Source organism: Daktulosphaira vitifoliae, unplaced genomic scaffold (genome assembly GCF_025091365.1).
Source record: "Daktulosphaira vitifoliae isolate Bord-2020 unplaced genomic scaffold, ASM2509136v1 Scaffold_3, whole genome shotgun sequence".
Lineage (NCBI taxonomy): Eukaryota > Metazoa > Arthropoda > Insecta > Hemiptera > Phylloxeridae > Daktulosphaira > Daktulosphaira vitifoliae.
This window is the reverse complement of record NW_026099574.1, coordinates 37,290,283-37,310,381: the sequence shown is the minus strand read 5'-3', so window position 1 is coordinate 37,310,381 and position 20,099 is coordinate 37,290,283. Positions and strand designations below refer to the sequence as shown.

Genomic DNA, 20,099 nt, shown 5'->3' with positions numbered 1-20,099 from the left:
TTATCTTTGAATCGGTAATGATAATAACATGTATCATATCGTGGTCGTGAATTGTCTCGGCGCATAGGTGATTTTGAGTGATGCCTATTGTAGCTACGAGAGTTGCTGTTGCTAAGTCGCTCTACTGCATGTGCGAGTGCTGCGATCTGGTGTTCCAATTTTCTTATTGTCGTTGCATCGTCAGCTTGTTCATGTGACTGACGGTTTGTGACCTTGTCACTAATGTTGGCAATGGAAAAACAATCATTTCGGCTGTCCGATACTTCGATAATTTTATCTGCCATCGAAGCTAAGTTATCCAACTTGTCGTTGCTAGCTGAAATGATAGTTTTTACCTGATGTGGTAACCTTTGTATCCATAGTATTTTGAGTATTTCATCAGTTACTTTTCCATTAGCTAGTTGACGCATTTCTGAAAGAAAATGGGATGGTTTCCGATCACCGAGTTCGACTTCGGTCAGTAATTTTTTAAGCCGACATTGTTCAGATTCGGAAAATCTTTCGATGAGCCGGGTTTTTAATGCTTCGTACATTTTCGTTTCTGGTGGATTGAGTATTATGTCACTAACTTGAGCAAGAATTTCACTTTCCATAGAAGAAACAACATGATGAAATTTACTTGCGTCAGCTGTAATTCTGGTTGTATAAAAAACGGATTCAATTTGTTTGAACCAAAGTTCTGGGTTGGTACGCCAGAAAGTTGGGATTTTAAACGCTCGCGTTGAATTCATATTGGGCTCGCCGTATTCGATATGGTCTCGGCCATCATTACCGGTCGCGTCGTCACGCACACTTACTATCGTACTATCGGATTTGTTGTTCATTTTAGAGGTCACCAATTTGTAGTGTTTTGGTGTTTATATTTATTACAAAATACTACAATTAAAATTTATAATAATTAATACTTTTTAATAATGAAAAATAATTTTATACGTACATAAAAAAAGAGTACAAATAAAAAGTGTCACTGGATTGACGAACAGCGCGAGAATAAAAAAAATACACGGAGTGTTATCGTACTGCAGTACATCTAAGATAAAACATATAAACATATATAAACGCATTCATTGTGACATGTTATTTAACATCTTTGTTAATCCCTACAGCACCAACGGAAACAGCGGATGAAGATCTAAAAGATCCCTTTTATGAAACTCTCTCGAGAACTTTCAATTACATACCTAAAAACTATAAAAATCGTACTAATGTTAGGGGCTTGTTTAATAGTTGAAGATCTTGTACAAAACCAAGAATCGAAAGCTACCCAATGTCTGCCCAAATATCGTACCTATCTCCTTAAATGAGTTTTAATTACCTGAAGGATACACAGGTAATCGTGTACCAGGGAATGGATCATTAAATAAAATTAGACCATTGTTTTATGTCAACGACAAAGTAAAGTTATATTTTAGATATTCAGTAAATATAAGTTATATGTAATGAACAATACGTCTGACCTGAATCCTAGTACAGTTGGTCAGTAGGTATATCCAAGTGAGATGGAGTTGGTTGGCTATGATGACAATTGGCGATAGACGGGTCGTTGAATAAAATAAGTTATAAATAAGATGAAAGTAATAATATTGAAAACTATGTCTATAACGGCCACTCAAACACAACTGCCCTTTGTTAGTTCGACGTCAGTAGCTCCGGGCTACAGACGAGTAGAATTGTTACATCAGCATCTCCCTCTATGCTAATTAATATGTATTACGAATTAAATAAATAGAAATAAAACGTGTGTAATATAAGTGGTAAGAACATAGTAATAAATTTTCTTACATTACCCTCTCCCCTATTAAAGGTTCAATTCTGAACCTTATAAACGGTCAAAATATTAAGAAAAAGAGAAAAGAAAGAAGAAAAAAAAAAATGCTAAAAAAGATTTTAAGTTATGGTTCTCTTTGAAATTAGGGGTGGGAACCTTGTCGTGTTCACGAAACTTCTTGTAATCTTGTATCTTCATGCGTTCTTAAATTGTTGTTTTCTTACGTAATTAGTTGTGGTATTCGTTTTAATTGATAGTGGTGATATTCATAGTATATATTATAATTGCCTCCTACGACTTATTCTGTTGTTCTCGAAGTTCGTTGTCACTACAAGATTTTTGCTTTTATTTACATTTCATAGGGTAAATTTATATGTTAATGTTAGGTTACAAAGTTAGACTTATGATTATGCATTGCGATTGAATAGAAATGAATATATAAATTTTTTATGTGTTTTAATTTATTTTACAATCAAAATTAATTTAAGTTAACCTAATTTATAGAATAAAAACGTTGTTAAAAATTCTACAAATTTACAATTTGCAATCTTACTTTTAACTAGACAATGCATAATAACTTATAAAAAATAAAAATTGTGATAACGGGACTATTTTATAGTTATTATACAATATAAAAATATTCATGTATTTAAATAATACTTATTATACCTTGTCTACTAGTCCAACTGTACAGAACGTAAAAATCAGAATCAGGTTTCTATACGCGGAATAAAAAATAAACAATTAGTCTATGACAAAAANTAAATCAGAACGCGGAATAAAAAATAAACAATTATTCTATGACAATAAGTTGTAAATTGATGTAGCTAATCTTGCGCTTAGTAGTCAATGACAGTTAGATTAAATATATATTATCTAGTAATATGTTATTACGTTATAATTTAATGTGTACTGAAATAATAAAAATGAAAGTTATTAGACAGTTTGCCGTGAAAACGGCAGTTTTGTTTAAAGTTGTTAAGTGGATCATCATTAATGTTTTCTTAGCAATCGACCTGTCAATGCCTGTAACATATCTAAAAATTAATTTTCATTTTATTTAACCAACCTTAATTAATATCATGCAGTACATTGACTTATATTAAACTGTATATTTGATTAATATGATCAGAAAAATTAACAAAAACTAGTATATCAATTGCCATTCAGTTATTTTAAAAATTTTATAATGNTTATTAAAAAAAAGTATTTCCCATAAAAAAATTATATTGATCCATACATTTTTCAATAAGTTATAGCATTATAAAGTTAAAAATGTAAAATACAAAATTGAACATTTTCACACAAAAATAGCATTCGGTAGCCATTTTCACCATAAAGATAAGATAAAGTCCGAAATTTTTTTTTTTTCATGATAAAGTATATTACATTAGCTTTAATTTAAGATATATATAAAAGTGTCAGACCTTCCGGAACACTTTCAAAAGTTAAGTTGAAAAAATTAATTTTTTGTAAAAAAGTTTTCATTTTAAATCCCCCCCTGTGGGCAGGTTAAGTGTCAGATATAAAAAAAAATTATACCAAATGATAGGTAATGACATCATGCATCTATAAAAAAAAATTATATTGATATGTTTATTTTTAAAAAAGTTATGGCAGTTTTTAGTAAAAAAATTTCGAAAATTAGCCATTTTTAAATTTGTAATTTTTTCGGATGTTTCCCCCATTTACGGGAAACGAGGGAATTTTTTTCAATTTTTGAGGGTAATGTCTTCGACTAGATACGATTTGTGATCTTTTGACGTATCATTGAAAGAAATCGGTTCAGTGAGAGCTGAGAAAAAGTGGTAACAAACACAAAAAAAAAAAAAAAAAACACATCTTAGTAAAACCAATACCTTCTCAGCTTCGCATCGAAGCTAAAAGAGAACTTTTTCAACTGAACTTTTGAAAATGTTCCGAAAATACTGCGTCTTTTAAACATATGTCAAATTAAAGCTTATGTCATGTATTATAAAATTTAAAAAAAAAATTTGTCCTGACGACATATCTTCTATGCGCAAATGGCTACCGTATTCAAAAATACGCTATTTTTGTATTAAAATGCTGGGTTTTGTATTTTATTTTATTTTAAAATATATTATAAGGGCAATACACTGACTTCATGAATATTATATAATTTAATTGACATAGAATACAGTTCATAAGATATAAGAAATTAAACTTATTAAAATTTTTTTATTTTTTTAAAGTCAAAAAAGTAATTTTTAAATTTGAGTTAGCTTAAATAGGAAATTTTATCATGAGTCGTAAGCAATGAACAGTTGCCAAATCGATAACACCTGTGTCTAAATCGATTAGGGTACGAGGTTCAACTCCGTCTGTAACAATTAATATTTTGCATTTTTTTTAGGTAGAATAAAATTTTCAAATTATTTGATATTTATAACATTTAGATTCAATAACTTCAATAAATATAAAAGATCCTATCACTATAGTCTCCCCTGATGAGAAGAAATTTATATTCATGTTAATTATTTTACTATGTGGTACTTTTTGTGGCTACTATTTATTTTGCCAACCCTCACTAGACCTACTTTTTTCAACGATACGTCAAATAATTACAATTCGTATATAGTTTAAGTTATTACTCTTAAAAATCAAAAAAATATTCCTTATTCAAATAAAAAGTAGCTTAATCAGGTTTTTTTATACAAACAATTAAAATCATTGATTTCTAATGTTTTTAAAGTATTTATTGTCGAAATAGATTTGATATGATAAAAGTATTCAACTATAAAAGTAAATAAATTTACTTTGTAATTTATTAATTTTTTAACTCTATTTGTGTTTGCTACTACCCGTCTATAATATTCCAAATTATTTTGTAACATGTTGCTATATAAGTCATAAATTATAAAAAAATTGATTTTTAGTTTCACCTGAATTTAACGTTGGATTTTTACAATTATAATCAAATTTTATAATACGCTCAATCGAGTAAATCTTTTTAACAACCTTTTTCTATTGACTTTTTTAGATATATAATCATTAAAATTAATTAAATTCTGAATATGTCCATTGTAGAATCTTTTTAAATACCAAAAGTTAATTAGAAATGATTACTAAGATTTCTATTTAAGTGATCTATTACGATAAAAATTTAAAAAAAAATTGAGCTTTTCTGATTAATTTACCGCGAATAGTAGTTATAAAATTCCCTGATTGCATATTAATCTCAACAATTTCATTTTTTTCTATTTAATAATGTCAATTTCAAACTTGCAAGTTCAGCTAAAAGTTATGGTAATAAATTTATCTTTTTTTTTTTTATTAAAACTTTTACTTTAAAAGAAAAAAAAGTAGGTTAAAAATGATTACTTTTAGCATATTAAAAATCAAAATCAATAATAATTTGAAAACAATTAATTAAAAAAATTATATAATATATAATTAAAAGAATTACTAATCTGGGTATAATTAAGGAAATAGAAGTTGATTTTACTTTTGTAATTATCCATCTTTTTTTTAGAATTAAACACTATCTACAGATTTGCATCGAAGCGTTTCTTATGTTAGTGATTTTAATCAGTGTCAGATTAAATCTATACTGGACCCAACTATGCAACGTCCCCACTGTGCTGGGTTTTTTTTTTATTTTGCTACATAGCATTCAAATATGAGTAAAAATGAACGTGGCTTGTTAACTTTACACGAGTGTCAGTGTATGTTACACAGTTACTTGAACCTAATATGGAAAATTACTTTTGGTTTTTCTACAATGTATGTGTACATTTATTTAGCTTACAACATCTTCCTCTATATTAATTAATATGTATTACTAATTAAGTAAATGGAAATAAAACGTGCGTAATATAAGTGATGAGAACATAGTAATAAATGTTCTTACACAACTGAACCAGAGTCGGTCGTATGCTACCACAACGATAGCAATCGTAGGTTGTAGCGAAAACGATGGCTTTATACTAGTATGGTTATATTTACTTCTTGAAAACAAAATAATCAAATTTTAATTATTATTATTAATGATTTTTAGATTATTTTTTTATCCAACACGTCCGTTTTTCCATAAATCCCTTTTATAGTACTTTGAATCATTTTGAGATTTCATAGTTTTTTTAAGTTTTCAGAATTACTTTTTGAAATATAATGCCATTTGTGGTAGAATTTTACCCTAAGTATATAATAAATGTATATTAGCACTTGTTATTATATATATACCTCTCATTATGATTAATTTCTGTTGAAAATTTATCATACATATTATATATGTAGATTTCCATGAAAATAATAATTAAATTATATATAACAATGTAATGCACTAACGAATCATTATCTGAAATTATATATTAATTCTATAAAATGATATGTACACAAGGTATTTGTGTTCTGAACTTAGTCTGCACATTGTACATTGGCGTTACCTTTTTCATGCATTTTTCTGTGTATTATTTTTATAAAAGGTGACGTTTATTACAAATAATGTATACATATTTTTATACACGCATAATACCATTTCTTATTTGTACACATGGCGATACGCCCAAACATAATTAATATTATTTGTACAAATTTATTTAACTTATAAATTTTGAACAGATATATTTAATTTTTAAGCACTAATATTTAGTAAACATATATAAATATACTAAATTACTTAGAATATCTGTCAATTAAATTAAAGTGTTAATATTTGTAACATACAAGTATAATTAGTTAATTCTTCATTAGCGGAGAAAATTTTTAATACAAAATGGTAAGATTTTTGACAAATAAAAAATTTTGAAAAATTAATTTGACAAATATACAGAGTAATTTTTTTTATCATAACCCAATTACTTACAGAATAAATATAATTTAAACATTTTTTATTATTATCTTTAGCTACACATTATTCTTGAATTACCAGCTATGTAATACTTTTTAATGTTTATCCCTTACGCCTTGTAAGGGTGTCAATTTTGTTTTTTTAAATGGGAGCATATATTTTGAATATAATAAAATGTTAAATTTTTTAATTTTATAGTAAATGGCAATTCAATTTTAATATAACTTTATGCGTTTATTAGGTATAAATATTTAAAGATTCAATTTTTTAAATTAATTTACATGAATAATACACAAGAGATTACAAATACAGGTAGCTAATTGTTTTTTTATGACGTCGCTATCACATTCATGGAGTGTTAACTATCAATTATGACTATCAATATATATGCCTACTATATAGAAAGTTAGTGAATTTAAAAATTCACAACAATGTGCCTTACTACTATTGATAATAAATGCTGCGTATCTGCGAATATCGAAATCATAAAAAACCAATTATCATTAAATTCAATGATCATTTATTTTAACAATGAATTAAAAAATCAACAATGATATTGTTATATTTTTAGATTTTGCTGAATCAATCAATTTTTGTAGTTAATTTTTGTTTAGCTTTTCAAGGTAACATCCTAAATATTTTTTTAATAACTAAAATACTGCTTAGTAATACATTAAAAAATATAATTGACAGTTAAAGATTAGGCTGTGTGAACTAGTCATTTTAAATTATCTTCGAAAATTACTTTTTGACGGCAAATAAGAAAAATTCAAAACACCCACTCTTTTTTTCACAATAATACTAGTATTTTTCGTTTATTATTGTTTTAAGCTTATTTTAAGAATTATTTTTAACTTTTTAGTTTCATATGTTATGAAAACGTTTTTTTTAGTTATTTTCAACTATATTTTTTTACATAAATAGCTCGGTATGTATGTTAAAGGTTAAAATATCATTAAGAACAATAAAGTTTTTGAATAACAACAGGTTATTAAAAATAAACAAACAAATCGATAAGACGAACACAGTTAATAATAATCTTCTCATAATATCGCGGCACTTTCGTTGGCTTCGGCGACGTGGTGTCCGACATGATCCTCGGACGTCGAAAAGTTAGCAGCGTTAATGGCGATGGTACGCGGATGCGGATCGGTTTGGTCGTGCGCCACATCAGGAGCCGGTGGCGTACATCATCACCGTTGTCACTTTAACAACGGGAAGAAGTTTCAACGTATCATTTGCGGCGGGTCGTCATCAGCCGTGCGGCACTTGCTAGACTTTGCGCCGTGGCGTATGGCGCGGGGTATTGGTCAGTCAAACAAAAATATTCATAGTAGGGCGACGGCTGATAAAGGTGGCCCGAGTGGTGGGGCCGTGTCACAATAAAAATTTGTTTATATTTCTATATATAATATTGATGACACGTACGCGTGTACGGGTACGAAAACCAAAAATAAAATTGTACTAAAATAGTGTTTTCTGTGTGTGTGGTGAGCGGGGTGGGGTGAATGCGTTACGACAGTATAGTGTCAAGGCCATAGACGCGGGATACGCGAGAATAAATAACACGTGGTGCGTGGAGAGATAGAAACAAACATGCGGTGAAACTAATATAAGTGTATTCAAAATTAAGTGATCACTGAAATAAAATATTGTTTAAATAAATAAAATCAATAACGTTTGTACAAATTTAACCAGCCTAGTTGAATATTTGAGTGGGTTGCCTGTGTGTTCAATACAAAATACTACAGTGTGCAAATTAATCATTATTATAAACTATTACTATAATAATACAATTTCAAATATCACATTGTTCTATAAAGAAACCCAACACAGTGGAGTTGCGGCACAATGTGATGTGGCATAGTTGGGTCAAGTATAATGATATCTGACTGCGGTTAATATCACCATCATAAAAAACGCTTCATACAAATCTGTAGATAGTGTTTAATTTTAAAAAATTTGTGGATTATTCCAAAAACAACATGATCTTCTATTTTTTTATTTATATCACGATTACAAGTTTTATGATTTACAAGTGTAATATATGAATAAATATTTATTATAGCAATTAACTACAGAATGAAATTTTTATTAAATGATTTAGTATTGTAATTTTTACAGAGAAATTGCAATACATAAAAAAAAAATGATTTGTTATTTATAAATAAATTTACTAAACTACGAGGAATTTTGATAAAAATATAGTTTTCTAAACCAATTTTTGCGCCGATTTTAAATCTCCAATTACAGTTTCTCATATGGCATAAATAATAACAAAATCCTTCTAATTAATATAACAAATATTTATATTTTGATAATTAGGTTTCGTATGAATAATCAATAAATATAGTTTAATTAAAAATAAGTTGAAAAAGTTCTACTTTCAATACGCATTTTTAAGTTTTGAACCACCCTTGTATAAAGGGAAATGGTCCGAATTAAAAAAAAAAGGATATCGCATAAAGACGTATATTATTAATAGTACTTATATTAAAAAATTGTAATAATCCATCATTTTTTCAAAAAGTTATAGCATTATAAGATTAAAAAAAACCCAGCACAGGGGGGTCGCGGCACAGTTGTGACGTGGTATAGTTGGATCTAGTATAATGATATATGACAGTGATTAAAATCACTATCAAAAATAAACGCTTCGATGCAAATCTTTANGATCCATCATTTTTTCAAAAAGTTATAGCATTATAAGATTAAAAATATAAAAGATAATTTTTTTTATTAACATTGACGCCCGTTTTCAACATGAAAAATAAATTAAATTCCAAATTTGTTTTCATATTAAAGTATATTACATAAGCCTTAATTTAAGATGTATATAGAATTCTCAGCAATTCCAAAACTCTTTCAAAAATTAAATTGAAAAATTGCAACTTTCAATACGCATATTTAAAGTTTTGACCCCTGTTGTATAAAGAGTAATGGTCTGATTTAAACAAAAAGTATGTCGCATAAAAGACGTATATAAATACTATTTCTCTTAAAAAAAATTCTATTGATCCATACATTTTCTAAAATGTTATGGAAATATTAAGTTAAAAATGTAAAATATGAAATCGTGAATTTTAACACAAAAATAGCATACGGTAGTCATTTTCACCGTGAAAACAAAATAAAGTCCCCCCTTATGGACAGCTAAAGAATCAAATTTATAAAACAATTTTGTAAAATGATAATGAAATGCATAAAAAAAAATTAATATTGATTTGGTCATTTTTAAACAAGTTATGGCTGTTCTTAGTAAAAAAAAATTGAAAAAATATAAAACATAATCGATTTTTATTTATTTATTTTTTTTTATTTAATTTCTAATTTTTTTGGAGATTTACCCCATTTACGGGAAACGAAGGATATTTTTTTAATTTTTGTTGGTAATATCTTCGACTGGATACGATTTGTGATCTTTTGATGAATTGTTTAAATTAATCGGTTCGGTGAGAGCAGAAAAAAAGTGACAAAAGACAAAAATAAAAAACGCATCATAGTAAAATTAATACTTTCTCAGCTTTGCATCGAAGATAAAAAAATTATATTTATTATTTTATTAAATAAACACATAATATTTCAATAATTCTCATTCTTATACAAAACCACCCAATCAAATTACTAATATACAGTATTTTATTTTGAGTTACTATAATTACTATTAATTTTACTTCAGTAAAAATATTACGTCTAGTCTTAAAATAAATACTTCGTCGTAGAGAATATGAAAAAATCTACATAGCCTAGCAAAACGGGGTCGAACCTTCGTTTTTATGCAGCACGGCGTGAGCTGTTGCCCAGCTGACCTATGTAGTAACTTTCATAAATTCATTATCATTTCACATTTTTATTGAATGTATTTTTTCTTTTAGTCGTAGCAGTTTTAAATGCGCCAGCCTTATTTCGTGAAGGTAAACATATTTCAAATAATAGAGTGTTCATACTTTTATAAGAATAACATTATAAATATAAACTACTCATCTCACTTATTTTCAGTCAATAGTTATCATCGCTAAAAACATTAAGCAAATTAGGGTTACAGCATAGCATATACAATGTATCTGAAAGTTGTCCTAAAGTAATGCCTAAAGTAAAGAGCAATTCCACAGGGTCCTACATAATACTGGTCTTAGGAGGAAATATTATATAGAGCGTTCAATAAGCAAGAAAACGGATTTCTCTTGTTCTCATTATGTGCAACAATTGACCTGTTTCCACATTTACTGAACACTATGTATACTATGATTAACATCATTGTTTGAAAATGTAATTTTCTATTATATTATCAAGTTAATAATAGAAGTCTCTATTTAAAAATATTGAATTTTAGTTTTTTTCCCTGATAGCTAAAGTTTGTCAAAAGCTGAGAAAAAGTAGCAACAAAATTAAAAATCTATTAAAATAAACACATAAAATAATCATCTTCTCAGTTTCATATTAAAGCTAAAAAGAAAACTAATTTTATGAGATGTTAATAATTTTAAAAATAACCATTTATGAATAATAATAAGGAAGTACACACAATTATATACAGCTGACAAATATACTTACATGGAATATACTTAAATTCTAAGTCTAGTTTAATGTATCGAATTTTATTAATCGTTTTTGGATTAGCATTTTTTATGTTGTCTAATTTCAGAATTGGCATTATAAATATATTTGCTATTAGTTAACCTTATTATAAATAATAATAATAGTAATTATATAAAATATTTTGTTATAGTTTATGATGAAAAATGTGAAGTTTGTAACAAATCAAAGCCGGTAGTATTTTTAGACCCTTGTTTACACCGATTGTGTGCAACATGTGCTTACGATGCTGATTTTAAAAATAAGTCTAAATGTCTGGTTCCATCATGCAAAAGAAACATAGAATATTACCACATTATTAGTGCGTTTATTACTTCAATTTAGAACATTGAATTATTTTTTTACAGCGTTATATGCAGATTATTCACTAAAGAAACAGGTCATTTGTTTATAACAACGAGAACAAAAAAAACACGTTTTTTTACTTACTGAATACCCTAAATAATTTTTTGAGTGAAATTTCTTTACAGAGGGTTAAGTAAAAAAGATTATTGCTCATCACGATTGGCATCACTGTTGGTCGTAATTTTTGGCTGTATTAATGAACGTATAATATAACAAAATAATTTTGATCGTATTCATAATAGAATCCTTTTGACGTATAAAAGACGGCCAAATATATCAGTCGAACGTGTGACCGAAAGTGATGCGCAATAATCGTGTCAAACGTATCGTATTGTTCGATGAACGTATAAACACTGACAAGGTAAAACTTATCTGTATTATAAGTTTAATAAACATGTACATATTATGTACATGTTTATCATATTATGATAAACGTTTACGTTCTAAGATTGTTTTTCAATTTATTGTAATATTATAAATGAATAGTTTGAATTTAAAATTCATAGAAATTGATTTTTAATATTAAATTATTTATTTTTTATTAATATATTAATTAAACATAATAACAGTTTATTACTAATGCATACAACTTAATATATGTTAAATTAATTCACTTGATGCGAATTAAAAAAAAATCGTCAAAAAATATATAAACAATTTAATTACTCAAATTCTAAAAAAATACATTTTAAATTAGATAATACACTTTAAATGACAAAATTTAAATTTTAAAACTAAAATGAAATATATATATATGTATAAAATATTTTTATTTATTCTTAATTATGTTTATAAGTAAATAAATAATTTATATTAATAACAAATATCTATAATTATTTTGTTTTTCATTATTAATGTATATAATTAATTAAATTTTATAGATATTATATTTATTTATAAAAATAAATAATTAAAATATATATAATATTGTTCAGTCGTTCAAAAAATGTGATAGTGCGGCGAGTTTCGGTTTTTCATCGTCATGAGCGCGACCTGTCCCAACCGGTTTTACCGTTGTGGTAGTGTGTGTGCGCGGTGGTCACTAATGGCCACTCCTACTCGCGTTCTCGTATACTTCAGATGTGCGTAACTGCAGTAAAATTACGTACATTGTTTGTGTCATGTGGCGTCTTGAGAGACATGTTGCTGTTGGTTTTTTTTGCGTGTTTTTTATTTATATAGTGTGCGTAACGGTTTTTGTTCTTATTTTTTAAAGTGATATAAAGTTATAAGTGAACACAGTTGATTGCGTCGGACTCAATTGTATATTTAATTGTAGGTAATTGTACAGAGAACGTTTGTAATGTTTGGCCAAGTTGCTGTTTGATGGATTCCTACCTGCCATTAGTTCAATGTCTATAGAAGCACAGTGTTATTATAATTGTAAATATTGTACTGATTAGTTTATGATCATTAATTCATTTATTTATAATTAAATAATAGCGATAAAACCCAAAATAGTCATACAGTTCATAACATTTTATTTGAACATCCTTTATTTAGTTTTAATATTTAATTTATTATCTTTAGTTATTTTATATAAAGAACCAGCAAAAACGAGATTTAACTCGTTAAGTGTTCGTCCGAGTAGAGTAGCGTCATACACAAATATAAATAAATATAATAGCTATAAATTTAATTAATATATATATTAAACCATAATAAATATTATATATATAAAATTTTAAATTAAATAATATATATTATTATTATAATAAATAAAATATAATAAATTATATTTTATATTAAAATTTAGCCTTATATTTTCGAAAATTATAGTAATGTCATTTAAAATGCATTGAATAATTTAATTTAAATATTTTTGATTGTACATAAAAAAATTAAATTTTGATTACCTTTAGCTACAAAGTTTTCATGAATTATTAGCTATGTAATATTTTTTAAGATCATCCCTTATGTCTTGTAAGATTATCAACTTTATTTTTTCAAATGGGAATACATATTTTGAATTCAAAAAATGTTTAAAATTTTATTTTAAAATTCAATTACATTTTAATGTTTAACATAACTTTATTAAATAAACACATACGTGTTTACTATGTGTTAAGCGTTGATAATGTTAACATTGTTACCAAAATATGTATTCGCGATTTTTTAGTAAATTTTTGTGTTAAACATTTTTACTTTCAATATTTTAATGTTATATTGATTTTAAATAATATTAGCCACAATTAAACAATTTTTCTTATATAGGTTGATCGATTTATCATAAACACCTCGATTACTCGACAAATAAACACATCACTGAAAAAATATTTGCATATTTTTATTTACATATATTTCTAGATTTATCAGATAATAATTTTTTTTTTGAATCGTCCCTTTTTACTTAAAAGGGCGTCAAATAAATTTTTTTATATGACAACATACATATTATACTAGCCTATAAAATGGTAAATAATTTAAATAAGAAAATGACTGGTTAATAACAACTTTTAAACTAGTACTTTGGAAGTTATTTTCATTATTGTACTTGGACGTGATGAAGAGTTTGGCTGGGAAATGACTAGCGATAAAAATATCAGCACTCACTTCTTACCTCAGTCATTTCATTAAATTTGTTTATAAATTCTAAATTGCTTTATGTTCATTATATTTGTATACTGCCATTAAAAAAATTAATATGACACCCCTTTAAGTTATAAGGGATAATATTATAAATAATTATCAGTTGACAAACCAAGAAATACACATAACTTAAACAAAACAATTTTATAATAATAATTATTATTATTTATAGTAATTTAAAATCAAAAAACCACAAACAACTACTAAAATACGGATACGTGTTTTAATAATAATTGTGCCATTATCAAAGCTAAACACGTATGTATTGATTTAATACAGTTATGTTATACATAAAAATGTATTTTATTGTTGGAATAAAACCTTAAACTTTATTTTTTTAATTCAAATTGGGATAAATTGGGATTTAAACAAAATAATTCTTAGAAAATGTAAAATATTGTTTTTCGTAGTTGTTAAGGGATAATTCTTATATGGCATACATAGCTAATAATTTAAGAATAATTAGTAACTAAAGGTAACTAAAAAAAAGTGAATAATTGAGTGTGTTATGATAAAGAAATAACTCATATACATTTTTTTTATTACAGATGATAACGGTTTATGTTATATTTGCAAAGAAGAAGCATCAACAATAACAATAATTCCCTNATAACTCGTATACATTTTTTTTATTACAGATGATAACGGTTTATGTTATATTTGCAAAGAAGAAGCATCAACAATAACAATAATTCCCTGTTATCATAAAGTGGGTAATGCTTGTGCCTATGAACAAAAACTTTCACAAACGGCGAGATGTCCACAATGTCAAAGTGTAGTCACATGTTTTAAAGGAAGTGGTATGAAAACAATTTATTAAAATTGTTATTATTATATTTTTTGTAAAACTGTCGAAATATGCTGATACGGTCTCGCGTTGCTTCGCAATACACGTGATGCCTCGGGACTCGTGCCTCCTTTATCAGCCGTCGCCCTACTATGAATATTTTTGTTTGACTGACCAACACCGCGTGCCATACGCCATAGTGCAAAGTCCAACAAGAGCCGCACAGCCGACGACGACCCGCCGCAAATGATACGTTAAGTGTCTTCCCGTTGTCAAAGTGACAACGTAGAGGATGTATGCCATTGGTTCCGGACGCGCCACTTGACCGGGACTCGGCGAACCGATCTACACCCGTGCACCGTATTCATCAACACTGCTAACTTTTCGACCCCCAAGGATCATGCCGGACACCGCGTAATAGACACCAGCGAAAGTGACGCGCTATTATGGGGCACTAATCTATAATAACTAGTATTAACTATTGTTTCGTCTTTTATTAGTGACGATAATAGAATAATATTAAACGAGAATAAAATAATATTAATTATTAAAAACACGTGTGTGAGGTCTGAGAGTCATTATTAAACTATATCTCGTACAAGTTAGTTGCGACAACGCAACGTGATAACACAACAACTATGTTCGTCTTTTCGGTTTGTTTGTTTTTTTAAATAACCTGTTGATGCTCATTAATAAACGGCCCACGGGTCTCTACCCTCTCAAAAACAGTGTCGACTACATTATTGCGACGTAAGTTGTGTCAATAGCAGAGTTGGCAGAATAAATGGGTGCCAGTACAGTACTGAAATCTACCAGTGATTAGTATCACTACTTTTAGAAACTATTTGATTCAAGTCCGTGCATTGTATTTTATTTTTAACACGCTTATATTAGTTTCATATGTATGTTGTTTGTTTGTAACTTTCATCGCGCCACGTGTTATTATTCTTGCGTATCCTGTCGTCTATGGCCTTGAGACTAAACTGTTGTTACGCATTGACCCCATCCTGCTCACCACTCACCAACAACAATATTTTCCTGTATAATTATATTATATGTGTATATTAAACAAATTTTTACTGTGACACGGCTTCGCCATTCGTGTCACCTTTATCAGCCGTCGCCTACTATGAGTATTTTTTTTTTGATTGACCAATACTGGCCGCGTGCCATACACCTTATGTATATATAAATTTATATATTCCTACCACCGCTGCCTCTGTATATCCCTCGCGTATAACGTTCCCCCCGCCACGCCCGCTCACAAAACACGGCTATACCTCGTGCATGATACGTTTACGTACTTAAGTCACTTAAGTCTAATTGCTATTAAAATTTATATATTAACACGCTTTATACTCATTAAGAGATATCAAGTGTATTCATTCCGATTACGGGGGATAATTCTCGTATCGTCATTTTTCGTCACTACCTCCACGTTCCGGGAGTGGGTAAATTGCGAGCTTGCTGCTTTCCTTAGATATGGTAGCTGTTTCTCACTCACTCTCCGGAATCGAACCCTGATTTCCCGTTACCCGTTACAACCATTATATTGATAGTAACTACTATCATAAAATAAAATTAAAAAACCCAGCACAGGGGGGTCATGGCATAGTTGGATCAATTATAATGATATCTGACAATGATTAAAATAACTATCAAAATAAAACGCTTCGATGTAAATCTTTAGATAGTGTTTAATTTTAAAAAATTGGTGGATTATACCAAAAGCAACATGATCTGCTAGTTCGTTATTAATATCCTGATTCAGATAAAGTATGTCGTATATAGGGAAATGGTTCGATTTAAAAAAACAGTATGTCAAATGAAAGATGTATATAAATACTACTCTTCATGAAAAAATTGTACTGATCCATACATTTTTCAAAAAGTTATAGCATAATAAAGTTAAAAATGTAAAATACAAAATCGAAAATTTTCACACAAAAATAGCATTTGGTAGCCATTTTCACCGTGAAGATAAAATAAAGTCCGAAAAATTTTTTTTTCATGATAAAGTATATTACAATAGCTTTAATTTAAGATATATATAAAAGTGTCAGACCTTCCGGAACATTTTCAAAAAACAAGTTGAAAAAATTAATTTTTTGTGAAAAAGTTGTCATTTTAAATCCTCCCCCGTGGGCAGGTTAAGTGTCAAATTTACAAAAAATATACCAAATAAAAGGTAATAATATTATGCATCTATATAAAAAAGAGTTATATTGATATGTTCATTTTTAAAAAAGTTATGGCACTTTTAAGTAAAAAAAATTGAACAAATATCTCAAATTAACGATTTTTAAATTTGTAATTTATTTGGAGGTTTCCCCCATTTACGGGGAACGAGAGTATTTTTTTCAATTTTTGAGGGTAATGTCTTTGACTAGATACGATTTGTGATCTTTTGACGTATCATTGAAAGAAATGGGTTCGGTGAGAGCTGAGAAAAAGTGGTAACAGACACAAAAAAAAAAAAAACACATCTTAGTAAAACCAATACATTCTCAGCTTCGCATCGAAGCTATAAGTGAAAAATAAATATAGTTTAAAAAACTAAAAAAACACGCTTTTAAAGCACATCGAACTAAAAAGTTAAAAATAATTTTTAAAATAATTATGAATAACAAATACTTGTATTATTGTGATAAAAGCGTAGGTGCTTTGTGCCATATTTTTCGTATACGGTTTATATTTACGGTACTAAGTGCCCGACGTTTTTATCACAATAATACTAGTAGTTTTCGTTCATTATTGTTTTAAGCTTATTTTAAAAATTATTTTTAACTTTTTAGTTCAATGTGCTTTAAAAATGTGTTGTTTTAGTTTTTTTTTTAACTATATTTTTAGTTGGGACTTCCATTATACTATTCTGTCATATTCAGTTAAATTTTAATCAATACATTTTTTTCAAAAAATATCTATTTAAAGAAAAAATATTGGGCAGTATACCTAATAAATCACACTGTGTATAGAGCGGAACAGGTCTAATTAACTCCTGCAATTATTTGTACAAGTAACATTTAGCCCTAATCTTAAAAAAAAACTAATCATTCGTAGACTACTGAAAGGTTACAAATATTATAAAAAAAAAAATCAAATTAATTAACCACAAGGAAAAATTTGTAACTTTCATGGCGCATTGAAAAATTAAAAATAAAATCCAGTGGGGTTGGCGACCCACTGGGCGAGACAATGTATTGTCGGACCACAGAAGGATTTTAAAAAGAAATTAAATTTTGTACATTAAAAACAATTAAAAAAAAAAATAGAAAAGTATTATAGATTGAAGACGATGTCCGTTGAGTCGTTGATAGTAGATGTACACCAAAACCTCGTGATAGTTGTCACATAACCATAATGATGAGGGATGACTTTATACAAGGCCGTTGCTTGTACCTTATAAACTAAGGGGAGTTGATTTTTAAAAAGAAAAAAAAATTTTTAAAAATAAATGAGTCCATTGAAGTTCCATCTTCGCAAAAAAAAATAAGATGATAGTTGAGTTAAATTAAGGGGACTTGATTAAAAAAACAAAAAAAAACTTAAGTTAATACGAGGCAAAAAACCTCGTCTACAAATTAAAGAGGAACAGAGAGAAAGAAAAAAAACAGATATTAATAAAAAATATTAGTTACACCTACACTTTTATTATTATAGAATACGATGAACGTCTTTTGATACCAACCGGCTATTAATCGCGGCATTACCGCTAAGCACGGCGGGGATACGTCCCAAGTAAGCGACTGGTTTTAAACAGTTAGACTTAGCTTGCAAGACGTCGGGACACACCGGAATAGAATTCACTACGTCACCAGATTGTACTAATGATATATATGCATCATCTCATAAAATATAATATAAAACTTATAAAAAAAAATTCACAAAAAAATATATGCATTATAAATAGGCATCAGTATGAGCTATTCCGTGCATCTAACGGCCTATGAATTAAAGTGTTTTTATATCAAAATGTTTGTACTAATTTCTGTAATTTATTTTTATTATTATCATAATAAAAAAGTCTATAGTAAAGTAAATAGTTTATATACTTATTGTTAGGATTAGTAAACATCAAAAAACTAATGTGTTTTTGTATTATTCCAATGAATTCAAAGAATTTTTTATAGGGTTTCTTTTATAAAATAAAATTTTTAAATGATATTATTATTATTAAAACTTATGTAAAATCAATTTTAGAACCAATAAAAAATTTTTGCCAAAACTGCTACGACGAAATTGGGATAAAAATCATGAAGCATTGTTACCATTACATTGGAAAAAATTGTTTAAATGAAATCAAAGATTCTACGAAGTGTCCAGTAAAAAATTGTGAACAAATTCAAGATGATATTTCGGAAAACGGTATGAATATTTAAGTTGAAACTTCAAAAAAAATAAATAAATAAATAACTTTTACATGCATGAGGTTATTATTTTGTCCATAAAGTAAGTATGTATACAAATATCAATGATTAAAATACGTATTTAGATGAAAATATANATGATTAAAATACCTATTTAGATGAAGATATAACCCTCAAAAATTGAAAAAAAAATTCCTTAATCAAATAACAAGTAGCTTAACCAGATTTATCCATACAAATAATTAAAATTATATTGTCAAATTAGATTTGATATTATATAATTTTACTTTGAAATTTATTAATTTTTTTACTCTATTTGTGTGTGCTACTACCAGTCTATAACATTCCAAATTTTTTCGTAACATGATGCAGCAACATTGTTACTGTATAAATCATAAATCTAAAAAAAAAATTGATTTTTAGTTTCACTTGAATTTAACAATGGATGAAATTTACTGTAAATAGTATTTATAAAATTTCCTGATTGCATATTAATCTTAACAANTAGTAATTATAAAATTTCCAGATTGCATATTAATCTTAAAAATTTCATTTTTTTCAATTTAATAATATCAATTTCAAACTTGCAAGTTGAAATATAAGTTATGGTAACAAATTCATTTTTTAGCTTCGATGCGAAGCTGAGAAGGTATTTTTCATTAAAACTTTCACTTTAAAAGACAATAAAAAATAGGTTCAAAATGATTACCTTTAACATATTAAAAATCAAAATCAGTATTAATTTAATACAATTTTTTTTGTTCTTAATTATTTTTTTTTATATGTAAATACTTATTTTTTAATAATAAGTAATAATATTAAAACTTAGAAGTAATA

The 20,099-nt window shown here is 27.3% G+C and overlaps 1 protein-coding gene across 6 annotated transcripts in view; it reads left to right on the top strand.

Annotated features, from left to right (window-relative positions):
- The first annotated feature begins 6,372 nt into the window (after window positions 1–6,372).
- The window catches only part of LOC126901514 (uncharacterized), a 47,841-nt gene continuing 34,114 nt past the window's right edge, over window positions 6,373–20,099 (top strand). For 3 of the 6 annotated variants that reach the window (XM_050677995.1, XM_050677998.1, XM_050677992.1), the window contains exons 1-6: window positions 6,373–6,506; window positions 7,150–7,201; window positions 10,454–10,492; window positions 11,308–11,475; window positions 14,747–14,908; window positions 19,096–19,260. In XM_050677995.1, coding sequence (XP_050533952.1) covers window positions 6,504–6,506; window positions 7,150–7,201; window positions 10,454–10,492; window positions 11,308–11,475; window positions 14,747–14,908; window positions 19,096–19,260 — 589 coding nt within the window. In that variant the 5' untranslated portion in view covers window positions 6,373–6,503. Of the gene's footprint in view, window positions 6,507–7,149; window positions 7,202–10,453; window positions 10,493–11,307; window positions 11,476–12,493; window positions 12,703–12,798; window positions 12,903–14,746; window positions 14,909–19,095; window positions 19,261–20,099 lie in introns of those variants that run through there. The other 3 variants (XM_050677994.1, XM_050677997.1, XM_050677996.1) reach the window with 3 other exon arrangements.